This window comes from Gobius niger (genome assembly GCF_951799975.1).
Source record: "Gobius niger genome assembly, chromosome: 19".
Lineage (NCBI taxonomy): Eukaryota > Metazoa > Chordata > Actinopteri > Gobiiformes > Gobiidae > Gobius > Gobius niger.
Window position 1 is genome coordinate 13,262,446 of NC_136870.1, and position 22,694 is coordinate 13,285,139.

The following is a 22,694-nucleotide window of genomic DNA, read 5'->3' on the forward strand; positions in this document are numbered from 1 at the left end:
AGGTCATAGTCTGAGGAGGGTGTTAAGCTGTGTACTTGAGTGTGTGAGTATTCGTTATAAAATCCCACTCTTGCCAGAAATTCAGGGTTGCTATTTGAGCTCGTGTCTGGCTCCACTCGGTTTCCTGTAACACTCGTAACAACAGGACACAATGTCACAAAGTAGATATGTAGATAGGGGTGGATGCACAAACCAATGTGCTCAGATGTGTTTTTAAGATCATGTTTGAAGTGCATATAAGCTCCTTTCAGATGGTAAGGAAGAAGTGACCAGTTCCTGTGATGCACCACTTGAGCCCAGTGAGTGTGCCGCTCTGAAAGACCAAGATGAAGTGGAAGGGCCGAGCGGACAACATGAAGAGGAAGTAAACACGAGAAAAAAGAAAACTGCAACCACTGGATCAAGTCCAGACCAAACGCGGCCCAGGATCAGGATCATGTGGGAAAACAACAGAGGATGAGAGCAGAGACCAGGCCTCAGGGGAACACTGAGAATCCTCAGCCCTCTGTCTGTGGCATTACATCCACGCTCTTCTGTCCGCAATGGAAAAATAAAGAGCATCATTACGAAGAATGGTTTTCCTGATAAAACTAACCTGTGTAAATTGTTTTATATATAAAGAATAAGTTGCAGTTCGACAAATGTGTTGACACATGATTTGCTTGTTGTGGTGAAGAAGTGACCAATTTATTTATATTTAAATTATGAATATTCTGGAAACAGTGTGGATTCAAGTTTTGCTAAAGATTTTTGTCAGTAAAATAGAGTCCAGGAAAAATAACATGTCATCACAGATTTATTTGTCCATTCCATTAAGAAATGCAAGGTCAAAAAGTAGTATATATATATGATTTTGCCTCTTAACCAGGTGATTTTGAAAACAAGCCTTTCAGCTAAATCATGTACATTTACATTGCCATAATGTTCATTAATGTACATTGTCCCACTGAAAGCTAAATACGTGTATAAAAATGCAGTGCTTTTGTTCAGTTGGTGGTTAATCCTTTAAAGAGCACAATTAGCACTTAGCTGCTTGTGCCAGTGCTAAAGCCTCTTTTGACACAGCATGTGAGGTGCTTACCTTTCAACACCGCGTGGCAGTTGCCGCTCTGTGGGCAGGGAAAGGGCAGAGTGGAGCGGTTACCGAGACCTGCCGTGGCCTCGAGAAGGGCTCCGGTCAACAGGGAGCACACAGAGGTCCGCACACTACAGGCACGATACCTACAGGCAGGAAAAATAATGTGAATTTTATAAACATGACTTTTATTTGTTTTTATGGTCTAGCTTAAGCTCTCAAAACTATACCCTTTTGAATGAGAATTGGCCTAATATTTTAGTTTAAATTTAAACCGATCAATGAATGAAAGACTATAACCTGACCACTGACTTCCCAATGGTTGCTTTTAAGTTTGCACTATACCGTTAGCAGAGTTCGTATGTATTTAAGTAATTTCATTCGTATCATATTTTAATCTGTTTGATGGTATGTTCACTTCCAAAGGACCATTTTTGCACAGGTATTTTCTGGTAAAGAAAACAAAGGTTATACACTAATATTCCATTAGACTGCCTTTAGCTTTGATTATGATGATCAGGCAGTATTACTATCCCACACAATCAGCCCATGCATCTGTAGATCTGAATACATGTATTATAGCTCTATTGGTAACTGTATCTGTATAGTATGCGAGTTTTCCAAACCTGGTTAGATAACGTCGAGGCTGTGTGGAAGAACCGGGAGTGTCAGAGTGAAGGTCGGAGCCTGTCTCCCAGGGGCACACATGTCCAGGACACAGCAGCAGCAGCTTTCTGGCGGGGTGAGTCAGGTGAGAAGACTCTCTGACCGTGACATCGCTGCACACCTTTCACAACAAGTGCATAGTTAGTCTGATGCTAACACCGACATGACTTCTTCACAAAGATCCTGAGCAGCACAAAAACACTTTCTTTAGAAATACAAGCCTCTGCTCGGGTTGTTCTAAGAACCAATGATGTTCACAGCATCTCAACTGTGAAGGGAAGAAAAATAACAGAACTAACCAGTACCCCGCAGAGGCAGGAAACGGGAGAGAAAAGGCGACACAATCGTCTCGGAATAAAATGAGGAAATTGGCAAAGTACAAGTTTTGAACCCGGCACTTCAGTTCACAATCGTTTAAGAACTCTTGGGCCATTACATCAGCTTCAGGCAGTGAGGTCTGTGGCAGCAGGACTAGTATTGAACTAACAGTAATCCATTCATAAAGTGGCTCTTGATATTAATGAGAAAATTGAATTAAAATGAACAAACATTAGCAGTAGCACTCGCTGGTGGTAAAGTGGCTGGTGACACATAGGTCTAATTAATGCTTCCGGCTCAGAAAACTATCCTATAGCTGGAAGTGGGTGGCATGTGCAAGTATACTGTGGCACTGTAATGGCTTATAGTAAGAGGGATGGGTTTCCTGTGAGGGGTGTTACCTAACTGTTGTCAGATCTGGGATGTCCCGCGGGAGAGTGGACATGCCAGGCTGCATGATTAGAGGAGAAAGAGTAAGCATCCAAATAAACACTCACTTAGACTAGACCACTTGTCTAAATGTTTTCTGTCCCAGCATTCCACTAAAATATTGTTTCTTGTTATTATAATAATACCATAATATAAACTCACTGTTGTTAGAGAAAGACAGGTATTTGCTATCGCGTTCCATCCCTAAATATAATGTCTGGTCAAATACATAAAACTTGACAGAGGCCAGGAGGTTTCTCTGTCAAACATTGAGCACGCGACGAGGTGAAGAGGGCAACGTATGAATCCAGAAAAGCTGTGAGTAATAGAAACTACAAAAGGACCGGCACGTGGAATGTGGCCCTGCTTTTGATGGACACAGAGCAGCTGTCCACTCGCACACAATCAAGAGACAACTACATCTATACAACCCCTATCTGAAATGTAGACAATATAGCTGGCTGCTGGTGAATAACAAGGTAACTGGCAAACTGCTGCATTTTACATGCTTCCCAGGGATTACGGTTGAACAAATTACTGTAATTCATGTTATAAATCAAATACATTGAACTGCCATATCTTTTCATATACTCTAAGGACCCACTGAAGTATTATGATTCATCCTCTTGTAGTTACAGTAACAGCTCATCTAATTAGACACTGTGAGGAACTTGAAGTATGTTGCCATCAATGAAGCTTCGCACACAAGCTCATGTTACATTCTTTGTGCAAGAAATACTAATGACTCGAGTGTTAAAATAGAGTCTAATGAAAAACAGCAAAGAGAAAAGGACCAGAAGATAGTGAACAAAGAATCTGTTCTTCCAACATTTCTATCATTTATTCACTAACTTGAAGTAATTCACTTAGTAGTAATTAGTAATTTAAAGGCAGAAGTAGCGTAAAATGACAAAAATATCAAGCATCAAAACAATTATATGGATATGAGAAAAAGGATGTCACGTTAAATTCTGGAAGAAACTACCTCTGGGTACCCACCCCAAATCCAGCTAACTAAGACTGTACGCTAGCCATAAGGAAGGAGGCCGAGGACTAATGAGCGTGAGAGCCACTATCCAGGATGAAACATCCGAGATCCATAAGTACATCAAGGACAAGGATCCAACAGATGACATGCTCAGTGAATGTGTCAGACAATGGGGAACAGAAGATGAGGTGCTGGAGGTTCCGTCATGGGAGGACAAGTCCCTACACAGGATGTACCACCGAAACATAACTGAAGCGACTAATCAACAAATCCTACCAATGGCTAGACAGAGCTGGACTGAAGGACAGCACAGAGGCTCATCATGGCTGCACAGGAGCAGGCCTTGAGCACCAGAGCAATAGAGGCCCAGATCTATCACACCAGACAAGACCCCAGGTGGAGACTGTGCAAAGAGGCCAACGAGACAATCCAGCTTTACATAACTGCAGGGTGTAAGATGCTGGCAGGGAAAGCTTACATGGAGCGCCATAACCAAGTGGCTGGTATAGTGTTCAGGAAAATCTGTGCAGAGTATGGGTGGAAACATTGGACATTGTGGTGGTGGACAAAGAGCAGAGGAAAGCCGTTGACATAGCAATACGAAGTGACTGCAACATAAGGAAAAAGGAACACGAGAAACTGGAGAAATACCAGGGGCTCAGAGAAGAGCTGGAGAAGGCCTGGAGGTGCTAGGAACAGCAAAGATACTGCATAGAACCCTCAAGCTCCCAGGCCTCTGGTAGAGGACCCGAGCTTAGAGGAAAAAGAGACCACCCGCAGTGGGTGAGGAAGAGCTCGTTATATATACTGTCTATATATATACACATATTTCTAATTACATATTGATCAAACAGAGGAAAGCACTCATTCAAATGCCAAACATCAGTATTAATAAAAGTTTACATTTGTTTAGACTGACTTTACTGGCACAGGGACTTGGGGCGATTATGAATGTTTGTCATTGAGGGCCATTAGTGACCTGTTGGGTAATTTCTCTGCCTGGCAACAGTCATTCTGGGAAAGGCTTAGCGAGCGCGCAGAGGCAGCACACACATCTCCTGAACTTTGAGCTGGTATGCACACTGGGACGCAGGCTGTAACCGAGATATGCAAACAGAGTGAGTCAGGTCTTTGTTTTTTATGCACATCATACCAGACACTTATATTATGAGCGGCGCATTTACTGCTGCAGGCTTCCACCAAAGACCCCGAGCCTTTCCTTTGATGCAGCTTACCCACCACAGAGACTTCAGCATACTCCAGCGCTCTCACCATCTCCATCACTTCGTCATACCCAACAGGGGGGATGGAATAGTGCTGACATTTTCCTCCTAGTTCAAGGTTACGCTCCTTTCCATAAGCCAATTTCACCATTTAAATGCTTTTAGAGAAATAAAAGACAAATAAATAAATACAATTTGTTCAAGTCAAGAGAGCCTATGCAATATGTAAGCCTCTCTCCAATTAGTACATGACAATATATTCTAAGACAGGAAGATTATTTAAGTGAATCTAAATCACAGTTTCAACAAGTTAATTGTACTGCAGCATAATGAAATAGTTGATGTCCACATGATAGAATTAGGTACAGTATATCCCTAGATTATTCAGCCATAATATACAGTACTAGATTAATGCTTATCACTGCAACATATAGGAATGGAAAAACAAGACATATAGGATATAGAAATCCATAAGTTTGGAGTGATATCTACTTTTAGCAGGCTAACGGGGGATGGAGGTTAGACGAGGTTAATGCTAAAGAAGTATGTTACTCTGGTCTGGAGCGGAGCCAGGGTCACATGCAGACGTCAGCTTTCATGTTTTGGTTGGAGATCACGTGACAGGCAAGACTCATGGAGACTAAAAAGAGGAATATCAACAGTTTGAGGCTATAACTGGTACTGTACATCTCTGTCTCTTTGAACTTAATGTCTCTGTACATTGTCCTTTCAGTAAAGAAAGTAGTATTAATGAAGAATTTGTCAGCTAATTTGAGAGAAGTATCATCCATCCATCCATCCATTTTCTTCCGCTTTATCCGGGGCTGGGTTGCGAACAATGTCTATTTTGTGTTTTTGATGAATCCCATATTCTTTCACCGCAGTGGAGGAACCCCTTTAAGAGCTAAGGTTTTCAGTGGAGACAGTATGTAAAACTTAGTACGATGCCCACCACGTGTAAGAGTATGAATCATCTGTATTTAGCCCATCTGAAAGAGCTAGGTATGTTCAGCAGCTCTGGTATCTCAAGTCAAGCTCCAGCCAGGCCAGGGCAAGAAGTACTACAGACTTTGGCATAACTCTAAAGACATAAATGTCCGAGCTGGCCATAATTACAGGGGGAAAAGAAACAAAAACAATATTCCTCTTGGTGTTTCGTGATTTCACTCACTCTTCACAGTCTACAATGTTTACCTTTTGTAGCTCGAGTCTGGACCGTGTCATTGCTGAGTCTGTGCAGTGAGCAAAAACCCAGAGCTGTGTGCAAATGAGGAGGGATTACAGTTTACAGTGGAGCGTAGGCTGAGAAATATAACCATTCTTAATTTCAAATGAAGTCTACTTAGTCATTAACAAAGTCGCTGTTCTTTTATCAAAACAATCTGGAGCTGCTGGAGGCAAAGTAAGCATTGCCAACAGACAGAGATGGCCGTGAAGACATCGGGCGAAATGTGTCTGGAAAAAGCCCGATAACATAAAGAAAATGCCCTTCCCTCAAATCATACTATGTTCCTTTTTAATCAAAATGCGCAGTTGGAGTTTGTTTTTGAAGATTAGTCCTCATTCTTGGGTAAGACTTTAACAGAGGATTATGAAGCTGGCATTTCTGGTGCTCGACCCGTGCGATAGTGGGTCTGTAATGCTGTGTGACGTCAGAACAGGCGTTTGCTCGAGAAATACTGACATTTCCAAAAGCTGTGTCTGTTCGAGTTATCAATGACATTTTTCATCTACACCCAACTAAACTTCAGCTTTAAGCCAGAGTTGTCAAGACAAATGTAAACCAAGCGAACCGGAGGAAAAGCAGAAGTTCACAGAAAAAAATAAACAAGAAAAAGATTTTGACGTTGGAAGAAAAGACATGCGGAGCTGCGGATGGAGCATGCAGAAGAACCACTACAAAAGGAAATTGAAACAAGTCAGGGGCACCGATCTACTGTTAAATTTCACACTGAGTCGCTTTAGCAAAGAACCTGCAGCCGGGCCCTCCTCCAGCGAGCCGTCTTACACCTCTAACAAGCTTCCACCAAGACCCTCCGGGGCACAAATAGTATTTTTTCGATTTCAAAACAAGCTCTATTCTGTTTGACTTGCTCATAACCCCCGCTCTGCACGGTTTCAGTTCCTCAGGTGGCGACACAAGACGTACCACTGCCACCCTAGAAATGTTGGTGCAGACGAAGTAACCTAGAACAGGGAGGTGCGGGTTACATGAGTGATTGGGAAAATATGAGGAAGTCAGAAATGGAAATCAGAGACGTTAATGATACCTAAAACAAGCTGGAAGACATTATCCCCTCTGCCCCCTCCCGTCTGCAGTTCTCATGATGTCATTCTACGTTTCACATCGCCGCCTTCTCCGACGGACCGAGATAACTCTGATTAATGTTCCCCAACATCTCGGACTTGTGTGCTCAAATCCCGCTTTAGCCACAGGGAGAAAACAACTACTGGTACTTTAACGTGCGTCAGTACAGAGTTTGGCATAGCTTTAAATGTACAAGTGAAAGTTTGTAACATACCTGGCAATGACCACTGTGCAATAACCAAAGAGCCAAACGACCCCATAATTTCAAAACAGGGTGATTGCAAAATACAAGCACATAGTTTACTCACAGTGGAAAAGTATGAGAACAGTACCAGCGGCAAAGTGGGTAAAGTCCAGCCTCTCTTCGCCTCTTGTTTGGAGAACACTTGGAGCAGCGAGTGGGGCTTGTGCGCAGGAGCCCGGGGTAGCGGCTCAGAGGAGGAGAGGTGGCGAGGGAACTGCGGACATCGGAGAAAGTGGCCCCGGAGCACAGGCGTAAAGAGCAGAGAGAAGGAAAACAGAAATGCTCACATCCTTGGCTGGGCTGCGCGGGTACCCCCATATTAGGTTATGTGGCAAGTAGCCTCACAGCAGCAGATAGAGGTGAGATTTTATCACAGGACGCTCTAAACTTGAAAGCACTTAAGAGGTAGTTGAAAACAGATTTCAGAAGATGCTATAAAACATGCACGAGGACTGCACAATTTTGGAATATCTAATTGCAGCAATTCAAGAGTCTGATTCTAAAGTTCTGAATTCCATGCAAAATAGAACATGTTTGTAGAGGCCTAAACTACTTGGTTAACTGAGCCAGACCATGTCAATCCACACAAACCGCTTGTCCTGTCTGTAAAGGCCTTGATACGCCCTTTGGATATCAAGTGAGTCAACACTCTGTGGACGGTTTAAGACTCTTGTAGCCAATAAAAAAATGATAAAATGTAAATGTTTGGTTGGTCTTAGTTTAAGCAGATACTCCGGATCAGACCATATCAATTTAGGCAGAAATGTGAGAAATTCCAAACGGTGTGCTTACTTTTTCATCCCACTGTACTATTTTATCTTTAATGCTCTGGTTTTAACAGAACATTCACATTTGCCTTGAATTCAAATTGATAAGTATTATGTCTCCGAGCTGGTCTGCTGTTGCCTCGGGGTCCCCCCAGAACAGCTGGAGGAGGTGTGCGTGGATCGGGAAGTCTGGGTATCTCTGCTGAGACTGCTGCCTCTGCGACCCGGCCCCGGATTAAGCGGAAGAAAATGGATGGATGGATAGAGTGTTATTTTTGATTGGATGCTTTGTCAATAAGAATAATGCAGCCACAAATGACAAGGAAGTTTTTCTTTTGTAAGTGTCAATCTTATATATAATAAATTGGATTAAAAAAAATCTGGTGCAAGACAATACAACCTAATTACATTGAAGGTCAAATAAAGACTCATTCTTATTAGGGGAGTTCATTTTGCATCATCTTCCAACAGAAGACGTCGTGGGACCAATTAGGGATGATCAGCGTCTTAATCCTGGACAAAGAATGGCTGATCATTACTAAACCCATTCTTTAACAACATGTATGCGAACCAACCAAATCCAACAATACTTAATGTTGTTACCAATTCGACAATGGTAAACTTCAGGTGTGATTTTGCCCAGTCAACGGCTCATTTGGCCTGGAGTCAGTCACTGCACTGTGGCACAGACAAACAACAGTAAATGAATGCAGCACATCCTTTTCACAGTGGCTAATGAAGGACAGAAGCATGCTCGGGGAGAGTTCACATCAAAGTAGCCAACACAAAACAAACAGCTGCTTGTTCTCGGGTTTGTGTTTTGCATTTGTTTGAAGAACACACAGCTGAGGAGTGACCGTCATGATCAGGGTCAGAGACATGTATTATACACAAAATTCTGCATGAATATCATTTTCAACAATATGAAAATGAGGACAAATGAGGATGTGCTCAATTGGATCGTAATAATGCAAACATACTGACCTCTAGAGGACAAAAAGAAAACACTTTAGGGCAAACAAAAATTAACCACAACTTGAAAAAGACATAACCACTTCTTTTCAAAGAGCGCTTAGTTTATTGCAATCATCAAATCAGACCACTAAAAAGAAATGAGCAGTTCTACTTGTCAGAACAAACAATTTCCCTTTTGTTCAATGTTCAATGTTCAATCAATGTGCCGCAGTACACTTGTGTGGGTGTGCTTAGAAAAGAAAAAACAATCAAAAATTCAATTACTGTTTCACACAGTAATAAAAATAAAAATAAATGTTTTTAAGAAAGACGAAAGCCACCACTGCCTAATCCAATGAGCCAGAAAGAGTGGCACTGCAGGTTTTTCTATATGACGTCATTTGGTAATGTTTTAGGTGGTGGTGTCAGAAAGGAAGAACATGAAATATAAATGATCATGAAAGAACAGCATCTGAAGTCCTAATGTAGACAAATTATTTTTACTTGACTCTGGAACAAAATTTACGATCTAATAAACAAAAATGTTGACAGACAGAAGGGAGTTTCTCTTTTATAATGAGCCGTGGAGGGAATGGTGAGCACTACTGGCACAGTCAAATCTGTGGGATGAGTTGGAAAGAGAGGACTCAAAAAAGGTTGAAAAACACTAAATCAGGAGTAACATTTTCTGACCAGTAGATGGCACTAATGCACCGTCCTTAATACAGCACTCTGCGTGGACATGAAGCCTATAATTACCACTCAAGTAGCCCAAATTAGCAAAGTAAAATGTTTGGGGGGCGGGGGATCATAGTCACAGCACACACACTTTCCCAAAGGATTTGGCCATTTATTTTTAGCTAAATCAGTGAAAGTTTAAGGAAAGGGAGGGAGTGGTTATTTTAACACCAATTGTTTTTCTGACTGGTCAAGACATTGTTGGTCTGATTTTTTATTTATTTTTTAAATCAAGAGTAGAGCACAGTCGATCTAAAGCCATACAGCCTTTGCTCTGCCCGATGTGTCAGACCTCGGAAGCTAAGCAGGAAAGGGCCTGGTCGGTACTTGGATGGGAGACCGTTTGGGAAAGTAAGTCTACCCCAAGGCAGCTGTGGCTTCAACAGTAGCTTACCACCACCGAATATGGAGTGAATGAATAATGACAACAGTGTAGCGATTTGAGAGGCTAATGTTTCTCTAGTGCAGGGGCTCTCTTGGTCACAGTCTGACCCACAGTTAAAGCTCTACTGGGACTCATTTCCAGTTTATGAACACAGTTTTCCCACACTGTCACTGAGGCTTCAGTTCACAGTTTAAAAAAAACACCTCAGCGTTTCCCCTGAAGGTGAAGGTCCTTTGTAACTTATATAAATAATATGGGCAACAAGAGATGGGAGTTTTAGCTCTAGTTTTCTATACAACACCTTAAAATCGACCAAGCTGAATATTATTGTGAAATCAAAGTGTTGAATGGTGTTTTGATTCATCCTCTCCAAATCAAAAATATGTTAATTCCAGGTCATACACTTTATCAGAGTATAAAATAACTGTTTCCTGATGTGGTTCCTGAGTAGTGCTGGTCGATAAGGCAAAATGTATATTGAGATTGTGATTTTTATGCCATTTCGGACAACTGCCGAGCCCTACTCGTGTCACAATGTTCCAACCTACCGGTATAGAACCAGTTTTAGTGGGCATCAGTGAAAAATTGCATAAAAAACTGAAAGACATGTTTTCAGAAATGAGATACTACCTGCTAGAGAGGTTTTCGAAAGATCCAATTCTGTCATCATTACTGAACGTCCCATCACTACTGAAGTTAATTGAAAAAAAAAGCTCTACTGGTGAAACGTGTTAAATAAACTGAGGTGAACCTGCTTCGCATTGTTACCAATGTAAGAACGCAGGCTTACTTTATACGAGGCATAAGTAGTTGCTCCAAAGGCATGCCAAATATTTATATTGTACAAGCCCTTTCAGAGGAGCACAAGTGACTTAACCGTGGGTCTCGCTGACGCTAATCTGTGCTAAGCCCCGGTGCCCAGCTGTGGACAAAGTGGTGGGCTCTGCACATTCCTTTGTAGTGCTACAGCTCAAGCTCAAAGACAATTATTCTTGAACAAACAGGGTTAAACGAGAGTGCCACTGCATGGGGAGAAAGCCTGTTTAGCTGTGGGGCACTGCAATCAAATCGACAACACAATATCCTGTCACTATGGGGACTAATCAAACCTGCTTACCCTTAAACATCAACCAAAATGTTCCAAAAGGTATGTGATTCTTATTGGTTTAGCATTTAGCATATGGTCATGGTTTGGTCTCCTCAAATGTTAAATGCTGCAAGTTAATAAATGCACCCATTGTCTGAAAACATAAATTTGGTAAAATTGTGTGGCCCTAGTCGATGACTATTATAAACTTGTGTGTTACACGTTTCTTAAATGGCCTGCTTTGCCAACATTGTGCCACCACGGAAAAATAACAATAATGACAGTGGGAGGCAAAATGAGTACATCGTTTGGAATTTCTTACATTTCTGCCTAAATTGCTCATAAATGTGGTCTGATCTTTCTTAAAATCAGACAGAGTAAACAGAGTCTGACTAAACTAAAACTACCCACACTTATACTTGATCACATTTTATTGGCCTTAACATGTAAACATTCACAGGACAGCGTGGAATAAGCTAGTACATCCTTAGATTCAATCTCTTGTTGACCGTCCTTTGGCAGCAATACGTTCATCCAGACGTTTCCAGTAGTTGCAGATTACGTGCACAACAATCAGGATGAATCTTGGACCATTCCTCTTTACAAAACTGTTGCACTTCTTTTATTACATTTATTATGTCTTCTTATTAACAAAATGTTTTCTAGGTTCTTTTAGACACTAGGTATAGCAAAACGTTTTGTTCAGAAACTGTTGCAGTTCAGCAGATTCCTGGGATGTGTGAATGGCTTTCTTGAGGTTATGCCACATGTGTATTTTATGCTTCTAAAGCCATTCTTAAGTGGATTTCCTTTTGTGCTTCAGACCATTATCTTGTTGCAGCAGCTATCCTCTTTTGAGCCTCAACTGTTGGACAGATGGCCCAAGCTTTTCTGCAAAATATCTTGATAAACTTGTGAATTCATTTTTCTATTGATGACAGCGTGGTGTCCAGGCCCTGAGGCAGCAAAACAGCCCGACACCATGATGCTCCCTGCTCCAGACTTCACAGTGGGGATAAGGTTTTGATGTCAGTGTACTGTTCCCTTTTTCCTCCGCACATGAATGTTGTGTGTTCCTCCAAAACAATTCACCTTTGGCTTCATCAGTCCACAGAATATTTTGTGGGTTTCAATGGCAAGGGCAGCTTTAAGCCACACCTTAGTGATAGGACTTCAGGTTGGCTCACACCTGACTCTAAATGTCTGCAGAAACTTGTCCAATTAGCTCTTGGAGCATCCTTAGCCAGGGGGTGTACTCACTTATTCCACACTGTACTGTGAATGTTTACATGTTATGGCCAGTAAAAAACATGTTTTTTGGGTGGTATTATTTATTTAAGCAGACATTGTTTACTCACTCTTGTGATTTTTAATAAAGATCATACCGCATTGTATGAGCAATTTAAGTAGAAATATAAGAAATTCCAAACGGAGTACTCATTATTTCCTCCCACTGTAGATATCTGTTAAACATTTGGGTGGAGCATCGTAATCAAATGTTTTGATAAGTACATTTGGGGTCTTCAGTGGAAACCTATTGCTTGTGAACAAACAATAAAACTTCACTAATAACCAAAGATTAACCTATTTTATGTAATAAGATTATGTGTAGGGCACACACCAGTCCTTATCAGTGGACCAGAGCATATTTAACAGGGCTGCATAGCAGAGATATAAAATGTTATGAGTGCAATAAAATGCTGATTTTAGTACTTTCATTTAACAAAGTAAACAATAAGCCAGCCAGTGCTTGCTAGAATTAACTACACAATTTAGCGACAGGATATTTGCAGGAGCTTTATCTTGCCGTGTTTAGAGACAGGCACAATGGGTCAAAGACATGGCAGTGTTTGCTGAAGTAATAACAGGCTGGAAAATGTCTTCATCTTTAAACAAATCAGTTTAACAAGGAAAGGATTCAAAGGGCAGCCTCTGTGTTAACAATACTATGTACATTTACCAAACAATTTCCATATGTTGAAGGCTTAAGGCTCACTGTCAGCTTTAATTGCTAGCAGGGGAATGTACATAGAGGTACAGGTACATAAAAACACAACTGTGCAATCGTCATTGTGTTTCTGTATATTACCGAACCAACACATCCACAACTTTTCAGTCTCACTTTTCTAGGCTGCAATGACTAATTAGCTGTGACTAATTTGAAAAAAAACGGACTACTAATTTAGAAATAGTTATCTGTTACTAGGCTCTAATGAGATATAAAACAAAATTAGCCCTGCAATTACATTCAGGTAAAAGAACAGTTTGTGATTTTTATTAAGTGGGCAAGTCACTCCAGACGCACCAGGCACCACTAAAGCCGGTTCAGTCAGTGGCCCCAGAGCAATAACTTGTCACCTTAAAACGCTTCTGGTTCAGAAACAACATGATTCTATCACCAGGCGTAGGTCTCGAAAACCAGAGAGGCAATATAAAACTTCCTACACCTCACATTTTTTGCTGTTAACTAAATGGACTATGAGGAGCAGAGCAGTCGATAATTTCCATTGTTAAACTATAGTCTCTGCCTCCCTGCTCCCTGCCCCAGAGCCTCCTTCACATAATCCTGTGTTCTTTGGCTCGCTTCATTACTTGTGGCAATAAACAAAAAGGCCATGGGATACCTCCAGAAAACTCCTCAGCGTGATTATAGAAGTATGGCTGACACCACACTTTCAGGATTTGACATAACAGCGTGATTGTGTGTGGAAAAACAGGTCAGAAACACTAGATCTTAATTTGTGCACAGGTCAGAGGGTAGGTTGTGCCTCTCTTCAGTGTTTCTTTGACAGAGATGTTTTACTCTCCTGCTGCATGGAGCGACACTTATTCCCGTTGCAGGATGTTGCTGTAGTCATTCGAAGCGTAATACTTCTGACTGCTCTGTTCAAAGTTGTGTTTCCAGAGTTTTTTGAGGTGAATTCTGGGCTGGCGTTTGGACGAGAAGTTCTGGCAGCTCAAGCGTTTTCAATGGGCTCATTATTAGAGCAGTGCTGGACTTCACCCAGAGCCAATTTCTACTACCACAAAGGGCTCATAAAAACACCAAGTTAGAAGCAGCACCACTACACACCAGTTGTGCACAAGCCCTGCACTACTGAGAGACTTCTGACTATTACAGCATACGGAAAAAGCGTTCAGTTCAGTGTATCCTCATACCTGACTTAAACAGTCAAATAGAGGTTGGTGTCGTCAAGAAGTCAACTGGGTTTAGATGTTTTAGGAAATTTTAACGCTGATGGTGCCTCTGACTTACTTTGCAGGTTGAATTACAGTTTCTGTTGAATATTGAGGCATTTTTATGGAAATGGATAATAAAACAAATGGCTCCCTCTTCCCTCTCCCCTTATTCCACAGCTCTGCCTCTAAAGCAGATGCCAACAGTGCACACTCTCTCACTCGCCTCACCCCGAGTCTGTCAGTAATATAGGGAGCTGCACCGACAAGGAATAAATCATTTTCCGCTGCGAGAGCCGTCCCTGAACAAAGAGCCTGTGTGTGTTGGTCCATTGGCAAATACTGCTGAAATAACTTTCCGGCATAAAAAGGCAAAACATTCAATCAAGTCATAAAGCTGTACTATAACCTTCTGAAGGGATGAGTAAATCTAGGTGACACCCGAGCCTATGTTTTATCATCCACTCAGTGCTATCAAATGCAGGGGAAAAAGCAATAGGACACGGGTCAATGGAAAATGAAAAACCTCAGATATTTGCCATCTATAGATATACTTTCCATACAATGTGAGAGAGTGGAGGAATGGCATTTATTCTGTTCAAAAGTTGAAGAAGAGTTGATGGAATGATAAAATGCAAAATGTACATTATCTTTTTATGCATTTACTGTGACTGCTTTCACAAAAACACAAATATTCTTACCTTTTGCAGGCTGTGGTTAAATCGAAGCATGTCTGTGCAGACTCTGAAGTCCTCCGCAGCAGTGCAGCTTAACAAAGGCCACACTTGGTATTTAGTGGGTCTCCAGTTCCGGTAGAACACGACTTTCTGGCAGTTTTCTTCTGAGATGTGTCCTGATGGTAAAGTCCTGACAATAGCCCTGGTTCCTGTGCATACCGACTTCTTCACCTGATAAAACAAATCATTTCTATACAAAAAGTAAGGAGATTATGAATGCATTGTTTGTATCAATACCTTTTTGTTGTTTTTGTAAAAGCGCCTGACGAGAACAGTGGAGCGCTCCCTTCGGTTCCTCTTGAAGTCCGTGGTGTCCGGACCATCGCCCTCCTCGGTGCTGCTCTCACTGGTGCTGCTCCCAGACACCTGCCCCGGGGCACACGAAGGCAGGAACAGCTTATCCAGGACACACTTGTTGGCCACGGGACGTCTGTTGAGTTGCTCTAAACTGGAGTAGCCCGTTATGACCCGTTGGCGCTTCAAGTGTCCCGGTGGAAGGCGTTGGCGAGAGAGATCGGGGGAACCAGCGGGAGATGACACCAGGGAGCCGGGCTCACTGGAGGGACTTGTCCAGCTCATATATGGTGAGGCCTACAACAGAACATCAAAAAACTGTGAGAAAACAGGAATAAGCTCATTACTGTCCATACGCTACCCGTGTGTCCCTCAGGGTGAACCATGAGGATTCACATAGGAAATAGGAAGAGGGTAGTTGAATATATTTCCAATTAAAAATGAGTTTAAAAGAAAAGATCAAATATGAGGTTGAAATACATAATGCTTTACTTTGACAACCCACTGAAAAAATAGCATTGCTAGTGTCTGATCATTGGGCGTATGTTTTGCTTGTTTTTAGATTTTGTGTAGCCTTGCATTTTAAAGCACTACTAAGTAACTTGTTTATCTTAATAAATCCTTTTCGTAGTCCCTCTGGGGGTAATACAAGTGTTTTCATCTCCCCCTGGTGTCTCTGGCCAGAAAACCACACGTGCAGCTTTCCCTGCACCGTGTCGGAGGCCCCAATACACAATAATGGAATCACGAAGAAGAAGCTAACAGGCTAACGGGCAAAGCTAACTGCGGGCTAGCACCACTTAAACAGTTTTTACAGCCAAGATTGAGTGAAAAAAATTATCTCCATTGTGTAATTGGATGTACAATATCCCTCTCTCCCGTTGTCTTTTCTGTCAGGGTAGTATTTACTCTCACGGACGATTAATGAGTGAAAAACCAGAACATGCTATGACACCTGCAGTAGCGCTTATGGCATCTAGGGGCATGAGTTACTTAGTTCTGCTTTAAGCATCATGGCTTTAAGAACAGGTGCATAACTAAAAACGTTTTTAAATACGTTTTAGCTGAGCTCTCTAATGTATATAATCTGTATTGAAGTGGTGCGTTACCTTGTTGAGGCTGAGCATAGACACTGGGAGGCTGCTGCGGCGGAGGTGGCGCTTTTGAAGGCTGGGACTGGGACATGGACTGGACAGTGGACTCTTGTGGACACCAGCTCTGAGTTTCCCTCTGCTCCTCTCCTCTCCTGAAGAGTCCGGCTGGCTCTGACATCCTCCTGGAGACTTCAGAGAAACCTTTACCCCAATCCCTTCATTTCCCTGGCCAATAACTTTACCGTCTCTTGCGCGTGATTCTCTGGGGTATAATTCGCTCCCATCCACGAGCAGGTCCTGTGCACTGTCCGCTGACAACTTCCGGTACAGGAGCAGGGACGGGCCGCAGTGCTGTTTTGAGTGGCACAGATCGGAAAACTGCTGAAACTCCTGAAAGCCGCCATGCTTTGTCCCGGCAGAAGACAGAGGCGCGCGTTGAACCACACCGGCTAACCGAGTGTGGGTCTTTTCCGAGGCCATTTGAGCGTTCAATTTTCAATTCACCATCATGGGCCGTAGAGGGTTCACTTGTCTTTGGTGACTACATTTCTACACATGGCTTTGTTGAGTGGAAACAGAAGCTTAGTGCAGCTGTACAAACCAACAAACAGAGGTTTCCCCGCTCTGGAGATGTCAGGAATTTCCTTGATAACACTGTCCAAGCCTGGTCCTCTTCAGCTCCTTAGGTCCTCATGACGAAACTGGAAAAGACAATAAAAAAACACATTCAAGGCAGGTAATAAGTAGACACAACAACAACACTTGCAAAGATGTATGATAGATTTGAAGAAAATTTGCTTTATTCACATATTCACTGGCCAGTGAGAGACCATTGTGACTGACACAACTGAAACAACACACACAAGAGATTTGGAGCAGGAAGAGAGGAAAGTGACAAAGTGTTAAGTCAATGCCAATTTGCAGAAGAGTTCAGAGACAAAAACAAGGGAGTATTGAGGACTGTAAAGCAAAACCAGGTTGCTTTGGTACTGTGGGTCCAGGAATCATCCATCTATTCATTTGTTTGGTGTTAAATGTTTAATTTTTTTTTATTGTTTTACGCTTAAAGAATCTACAGTATAGAGGCTGTACCTTTGCAGTATAGCGTCCATTGTCACAATTACATTTCAATTGTGCAGACAGCTAAAACAAAATATCACGCATCTTACTTTTCCCCTTGCTGTGAGGCTGTTTCGATAAAGAGCAAAAATAAAATGGCTCTGTGGCTGTAGTGAAGCAATAGCGAGGGTTTTCACTTTGTGATGAGAGGATTAAGCTAAAGCAAGAGATCGAGGGCTGAGGAAAGCATTTCCTGGATACATAGGACCTCAGGAGGAGGCTGGGAGCGGTCGCCCCAATGCTAAGAATAGCTACTCAAAGATGCTCTAGCAAGCGGCTCGAAACACAGCGCCAGGTATGTTTTTGATGAGGAAACACCTTTGTTATAGGGTAAAAAGAAAACAAGAAAAAAAAGAAAAAAAAGTCGATTTTGCACAACACCCCCCTCTAAAAGAGTAAAAAAGGCTTAAAAGCTGTCTGAATAAACTGCTTTTGGTAAAAAAAATCTAAGACACAAACTTGGCATAAAGACACACAAAAACAAAATGTGTCCAGACACAGAGCAGGTAAGTGAGAAGCATCATGATGTAAGAACATGCACATATAGTCATGTAGTAGCTAGAGATTACGGAGTCTGTCACATAGAAAAATGACATCTTGGATTTCAGTTATTTGATTTACATAACTCTCCCTGAGGCTGGTGGAAGGTGAGGACGTTATGGCACTTGTGTAAAATACATTTGTAATGCAGACCACAGTGGTTGGCGTCCATTGTGTGGTGGTGTAGTCACTGTGGTGATCAGCAATAACAAAGTAACAGCGTGTTCAGAAGGATATCAGACCTCATTGAATGAAATTAAATAAAACATTTCTTTTATTGGAACTATTGTTTGGATTGTACAGCACGGTGGCGCATCGGTTAGCGCTCGTGCCTAGCAGCTCGAAGGTCCCGGGTTCGATTCCCACCTGGACGGGGCCTTTCTATGTGGAGATTGCATGTTCTTCCCATGTCTGCATAGGTTAGTGGTAAAAACATGTGCAATAGGTTAATCCTCCAGCCAGGTGTTTCTTACCACCAGCCTGGCTCCACATCATGGAGATGGGTCTCCGAGCATGGGTCAAATGCAGAGAACAAATTCTGTAAACTTGTACCCCACAATACCACAGCACACATAAAAGGGATCTGTTACAATACATAAAATACATAATAATAGTTATTTTTTTCCTAAAATGGTGTAAACTTCTAAAAAAAAAATGTTTTATAATAATCTGGGAGATGACCTACTATTTAGTGTAAATATGAGCAACACTACTATTATTAGATCAAAAAGTTGACATTGAGCTTCAACATAAAAGGAATGAATAAAGGGATATGAAAACATCCTAAACCAACAAATATTACTCTACGGTCAACAAACTTCAAGCCAAATGTGTCAAACTACTGCGGCCCAAAGTCGAGCATGTGCACACAGGTTGATTTACTGCAATGTTAGGACACACCACAAAATCCCACACAACCCGCCCAGTGCATGAAGTCAAATGATAGGATTGGAGTTGCGTGTTTATGAAGGTTGCTTACGGCCATAGAAACATTAGAATTAGAGGCTGCATAATGGAAGTCTGTGGAATGTAAGACCTGGAAACCTCAAGTCCAGGCTAATTCAGATCTAATCTTTGTCAAAAAAATCATAAAACATGTCACTACTCAGTCACTATCTTATTTATACAAGATGTGGTAAGTCAGAGTGTTGTTTGTGAGGATGTGCTTCCAGTATATCACACATATGTTTATGCAGTGCAGTTAAACAGGTTTTACCACATTAATAAACATGGCATAATACTTTGTGAATTTCAACACAAATATAACCACACTGCTAAGCTCACCAGTGCGACATGACTAACAATGCCCATCTTTGTGTCATTTCACGTGGCAGAGTCATCCACAAGGTGCACTGGAGATGGGCGTGGCAAGGCTGGAGATTAACAACAGGCAAATCACAGCAACTGCTCTGCAACCAACAACAGGCTTTCAGGAACAGAGTTGAATTACAAGGACAACATGGCAACTTCATTTTCGACAGATTCGTGACAATGGCGCAAAAGGCAACAGGTCGTCTTCATCTAAAGCAGCAGCTGCACCTTTAAAAGTTGCAGCAATGCGCAGTAACATGTGATAAAGTCATCAAGCACATTTATAAACACACTCAAATTAGCAACTGCACTTGATGTCTCTGCTCTCAGTTACTCATTTGAAGCTGATTTTTTTTTTTTTCATACACTAGACAAGGCAAGTTTATTTGTAGAGCACAATTTATAAGGCAATTCAAAGTGCGTCACTGTTGCATAAAATTACAAGAAAGCAGATAAAATCAATAAAACATCAACATAAAAATGAATCAATTACAGTAAAAGGCAAGAGTGCAGATAAAATACTTTCAGTTGTCATATTCACGGGTAAAAAGAACTGTTTTTCAGCCCGGATTTGAACATTGTCAGAGTTGAGGCCTTTCTCACATCCTCATGCAGCCTCAGTGTGTTTAGTCCTGACTCTGGGAACCACCAGGAGATCCCTGACCCCCTGAAGAACTCAGGGCTCGGGATGGTTCATATGGCTCTAACATGTCAGAGATGTACTTTGGTGCTAAACCATAAAAAGACAAGCAGAGCTGTTTGAAAGTCTATTCTCTGAGTGACCGGGAGCCAGTGCAGAGACCGGAGCACTGGACGAATATGGTCGTATTTCCTGGTTCTTGTCAGGACTCGAGCAGCAGCGTCCAACAGCTCATTTAGAGAGGCCAGTGAGCAGCCACAGTAGTCTAACCTGCTGGAGACAAATGCATGGATAAGTCTCTCCAAGTCTGGTTTTGACACTATTCCACTGATTTTAGCAATGTTTTTCAGATGGTAAAAAGCTGCTGATGTTAAATCTTTGATGCGGCTGTTGAAGTTCAGGTCTAAGTCCATGATTACTCCTAGATTTCGAATCTGATTTTTTGGTTCTAGAGAGAGAGACTAACACTTTCTCTTTGTTTCTGTGGGCCAAAAACAATGATCTCAGTTTTGTCTGAATTTAGTTGGAGAAAGTTGTTTTGCATCCACAAACTGATCTGTTCAATGCAGTGACAGAGTATATCTACAGGCCTATGTTCACCTGCCGTCAGTGACACATAGATCTGAGTGTCATATACGTAGTTGTGGTAACACATTATTGCTGTTTATTAGCTGACCCAATTAATCATGTACAAGTTGAATAAGAGGGGTCTCAAGATTGACCCCTGAGGGACTCCACAGGTCATGGTAAATTTTGTCTGAGACACAGTTGCCAATGTGTCCTGTCCTCAAGATAGGACTTAAACCCATTTAGAGTAGTACCAGAGATTCCCACACTACTGTTAAAAAAAAAATTGTACATTAACACAATAATGTACAATAACACAATAAATCTAGAAGCGTGTGAGGAACAGAGACCTCTGCCTGGCACTTGGAAGATAGTGAAGAGAGTGCTCAAAACATAGACTAGTCCGCCTAGTCCTCAGTTGACTGTCATTATCCTTGCCTCATCCTCACTGACCTAACAACAACAATAAGCCCTAGCAATGATCATCAACAGCATTTGCACAGTAATCTATATAACAGTATTCTATAAAATTGCAATCGAGCAGATTCAATTTGGTGCCAATAAGCTGCCCAGTGACTGTATCTGCCACTTCAGGGCCAATTACACCAGCGCAGTGAATTTATGCAGCTTTTGTTATCAACTGAACTTACGGTGCAGGTCCGGGAAAAGGCAGCGGCCCTTCCAGACTAGCTCAGCCCCGGGGCCAGCAACACAGACGACACACACACACACACACACACACACACACACACACACACACACACACACACACACACACACAACACTACAGCGCCAGAAATCGGGTCAGTGAGACAAGTGCGCTGACCAAGAAAACTCACAATCCCTTCTACCTCGCTTGTGCTCAATAGAAAAATTGTCCGGAAATAAAAAAGAAAGGCAAAAAGGTCAATAAAGCGGTGTGTTGTCAAGGGAGTGTGCTCTAAAAAAACAATCTAGAAAAAACATTGCGAGAATCAAGACTGAATTATTATGAAAGAGAGGAATGTGGTGTGACAAATGATGATTCAGAATGTTGACGGATACAAGTGGTTAAGATTAAATAAAGATAATAAAACAAGAATTTCAGGTGCGCTTCTGTCACTTTTTCTGTTTTTAGTAATGACAGCATTTAACAGACACACGGGAAATTAAAATGTTTAATGACCTACGGAGATGTTTTTTGTAGCGCCCCAAATCCATTAAAGTCTCTCTCAGTATGAGGCCTTTCCCTAATTCATTCACAATGGCTTATTTCACAACAGATCTGTGATGACTCAGGGCCTGCGGAGATTAGGGTCAGCCATTTTTGAAAACTTTGTACTGTCCCCTTTCAAATAAACAAATCCAATAGTCACTGAGGTGGAGAATAATTGCACTGATTGCTTAATGTTATACCCATAAAAACTTCAAAATGAAGAGAGGAAAATGAATTCAAGCAACACAAAGCAACTTGCCAAACTATAGAGCTACACAAAGCATCGTAAAAAAAAAGGGAAATTCTACTTCAGTTCAGTCAAGCTTTGAGAAGAAAAGGCACATAATATGACAACAATAGAATCACATTCCTTAAAGCGGCCAAAGAAAAGGAGCTGACTAATGTCAACAGAGAATGTAAAAAGAAGCAGAGGATGGACAAAAAGCCAATGATCCCTTTAGTGAACATCCTTCCCTGTGTATTTGGATGTGGGGGCATTTTGTGGTAGCCAGCCACTACTCTCTGCTCAAAAACAGTAGACTTTCTCCTAGAGGTTTAGTGTCAGACTCTTACCTGCTTATAACGTCTCTCAAAAGGGGACATTTCCACTCAAATGTCTGTCTATCATTCACCAGAATCAAGTTATGTATCATCTAACTTCTCTCACCTTTGATTTAACGGTGTAGCGTATCACCTATTGATTTCACAGATGCTCGCACTGTTTTTCTGTCGTCCTTGGTTTCTGCGGCTTTCAAATCAATTGAAAGAGAGAAAAAAAAAAAGATTCTGGTCTAGCACACAAACAGCAATTGTGCAATAATTCTTAATTGTTGCAGTG

General features: G+C 41.7%; 1 protein-coding gene across 4 annotated transcripts in view; it reads right to left on the reverse strand.

The window, feature by feature from the left end:
- plce1 (phospholipase C, epsilon 1) overlaps positions 1–17,180 on the reverse strand; it is a 43,827-nt gene extending 26,647 nt beyond the window's left edge. For all 4 annotated transcript variants that reach the window (XM_079577570.1, XM_079577571.1, XM_079577568.1 and 1 more), the window contains exons 1-5: positions 16,500–17,180; positions 15,334–15,687; positions 15,061–15,267; positions 1,702–1,862; positions 1,082–1,221 (exon numbers count right to left, since the gene is read on the reverse strand). In XM_079577570.1, the coding sequence (XP_079433696.1) occupies positions 1,082–1,221; positions 1,702–1,862; positions 15,061–15,267; positions 15,334–15,687; positions 16,500–16,964 (1,327 nt within the window). In that variant the 5' untranslated portion in view covers positions 16,965–17,180. The remainder of the gene's footprint in view (positions 1–1,081; positions 1,222–1,701; positions 1,863–15,060; positions 15,268–15,333; positions 15,688–16,499) is intronic.
- Positions 17,181–22,694: the final 5,514 nt, after the last annotated feature.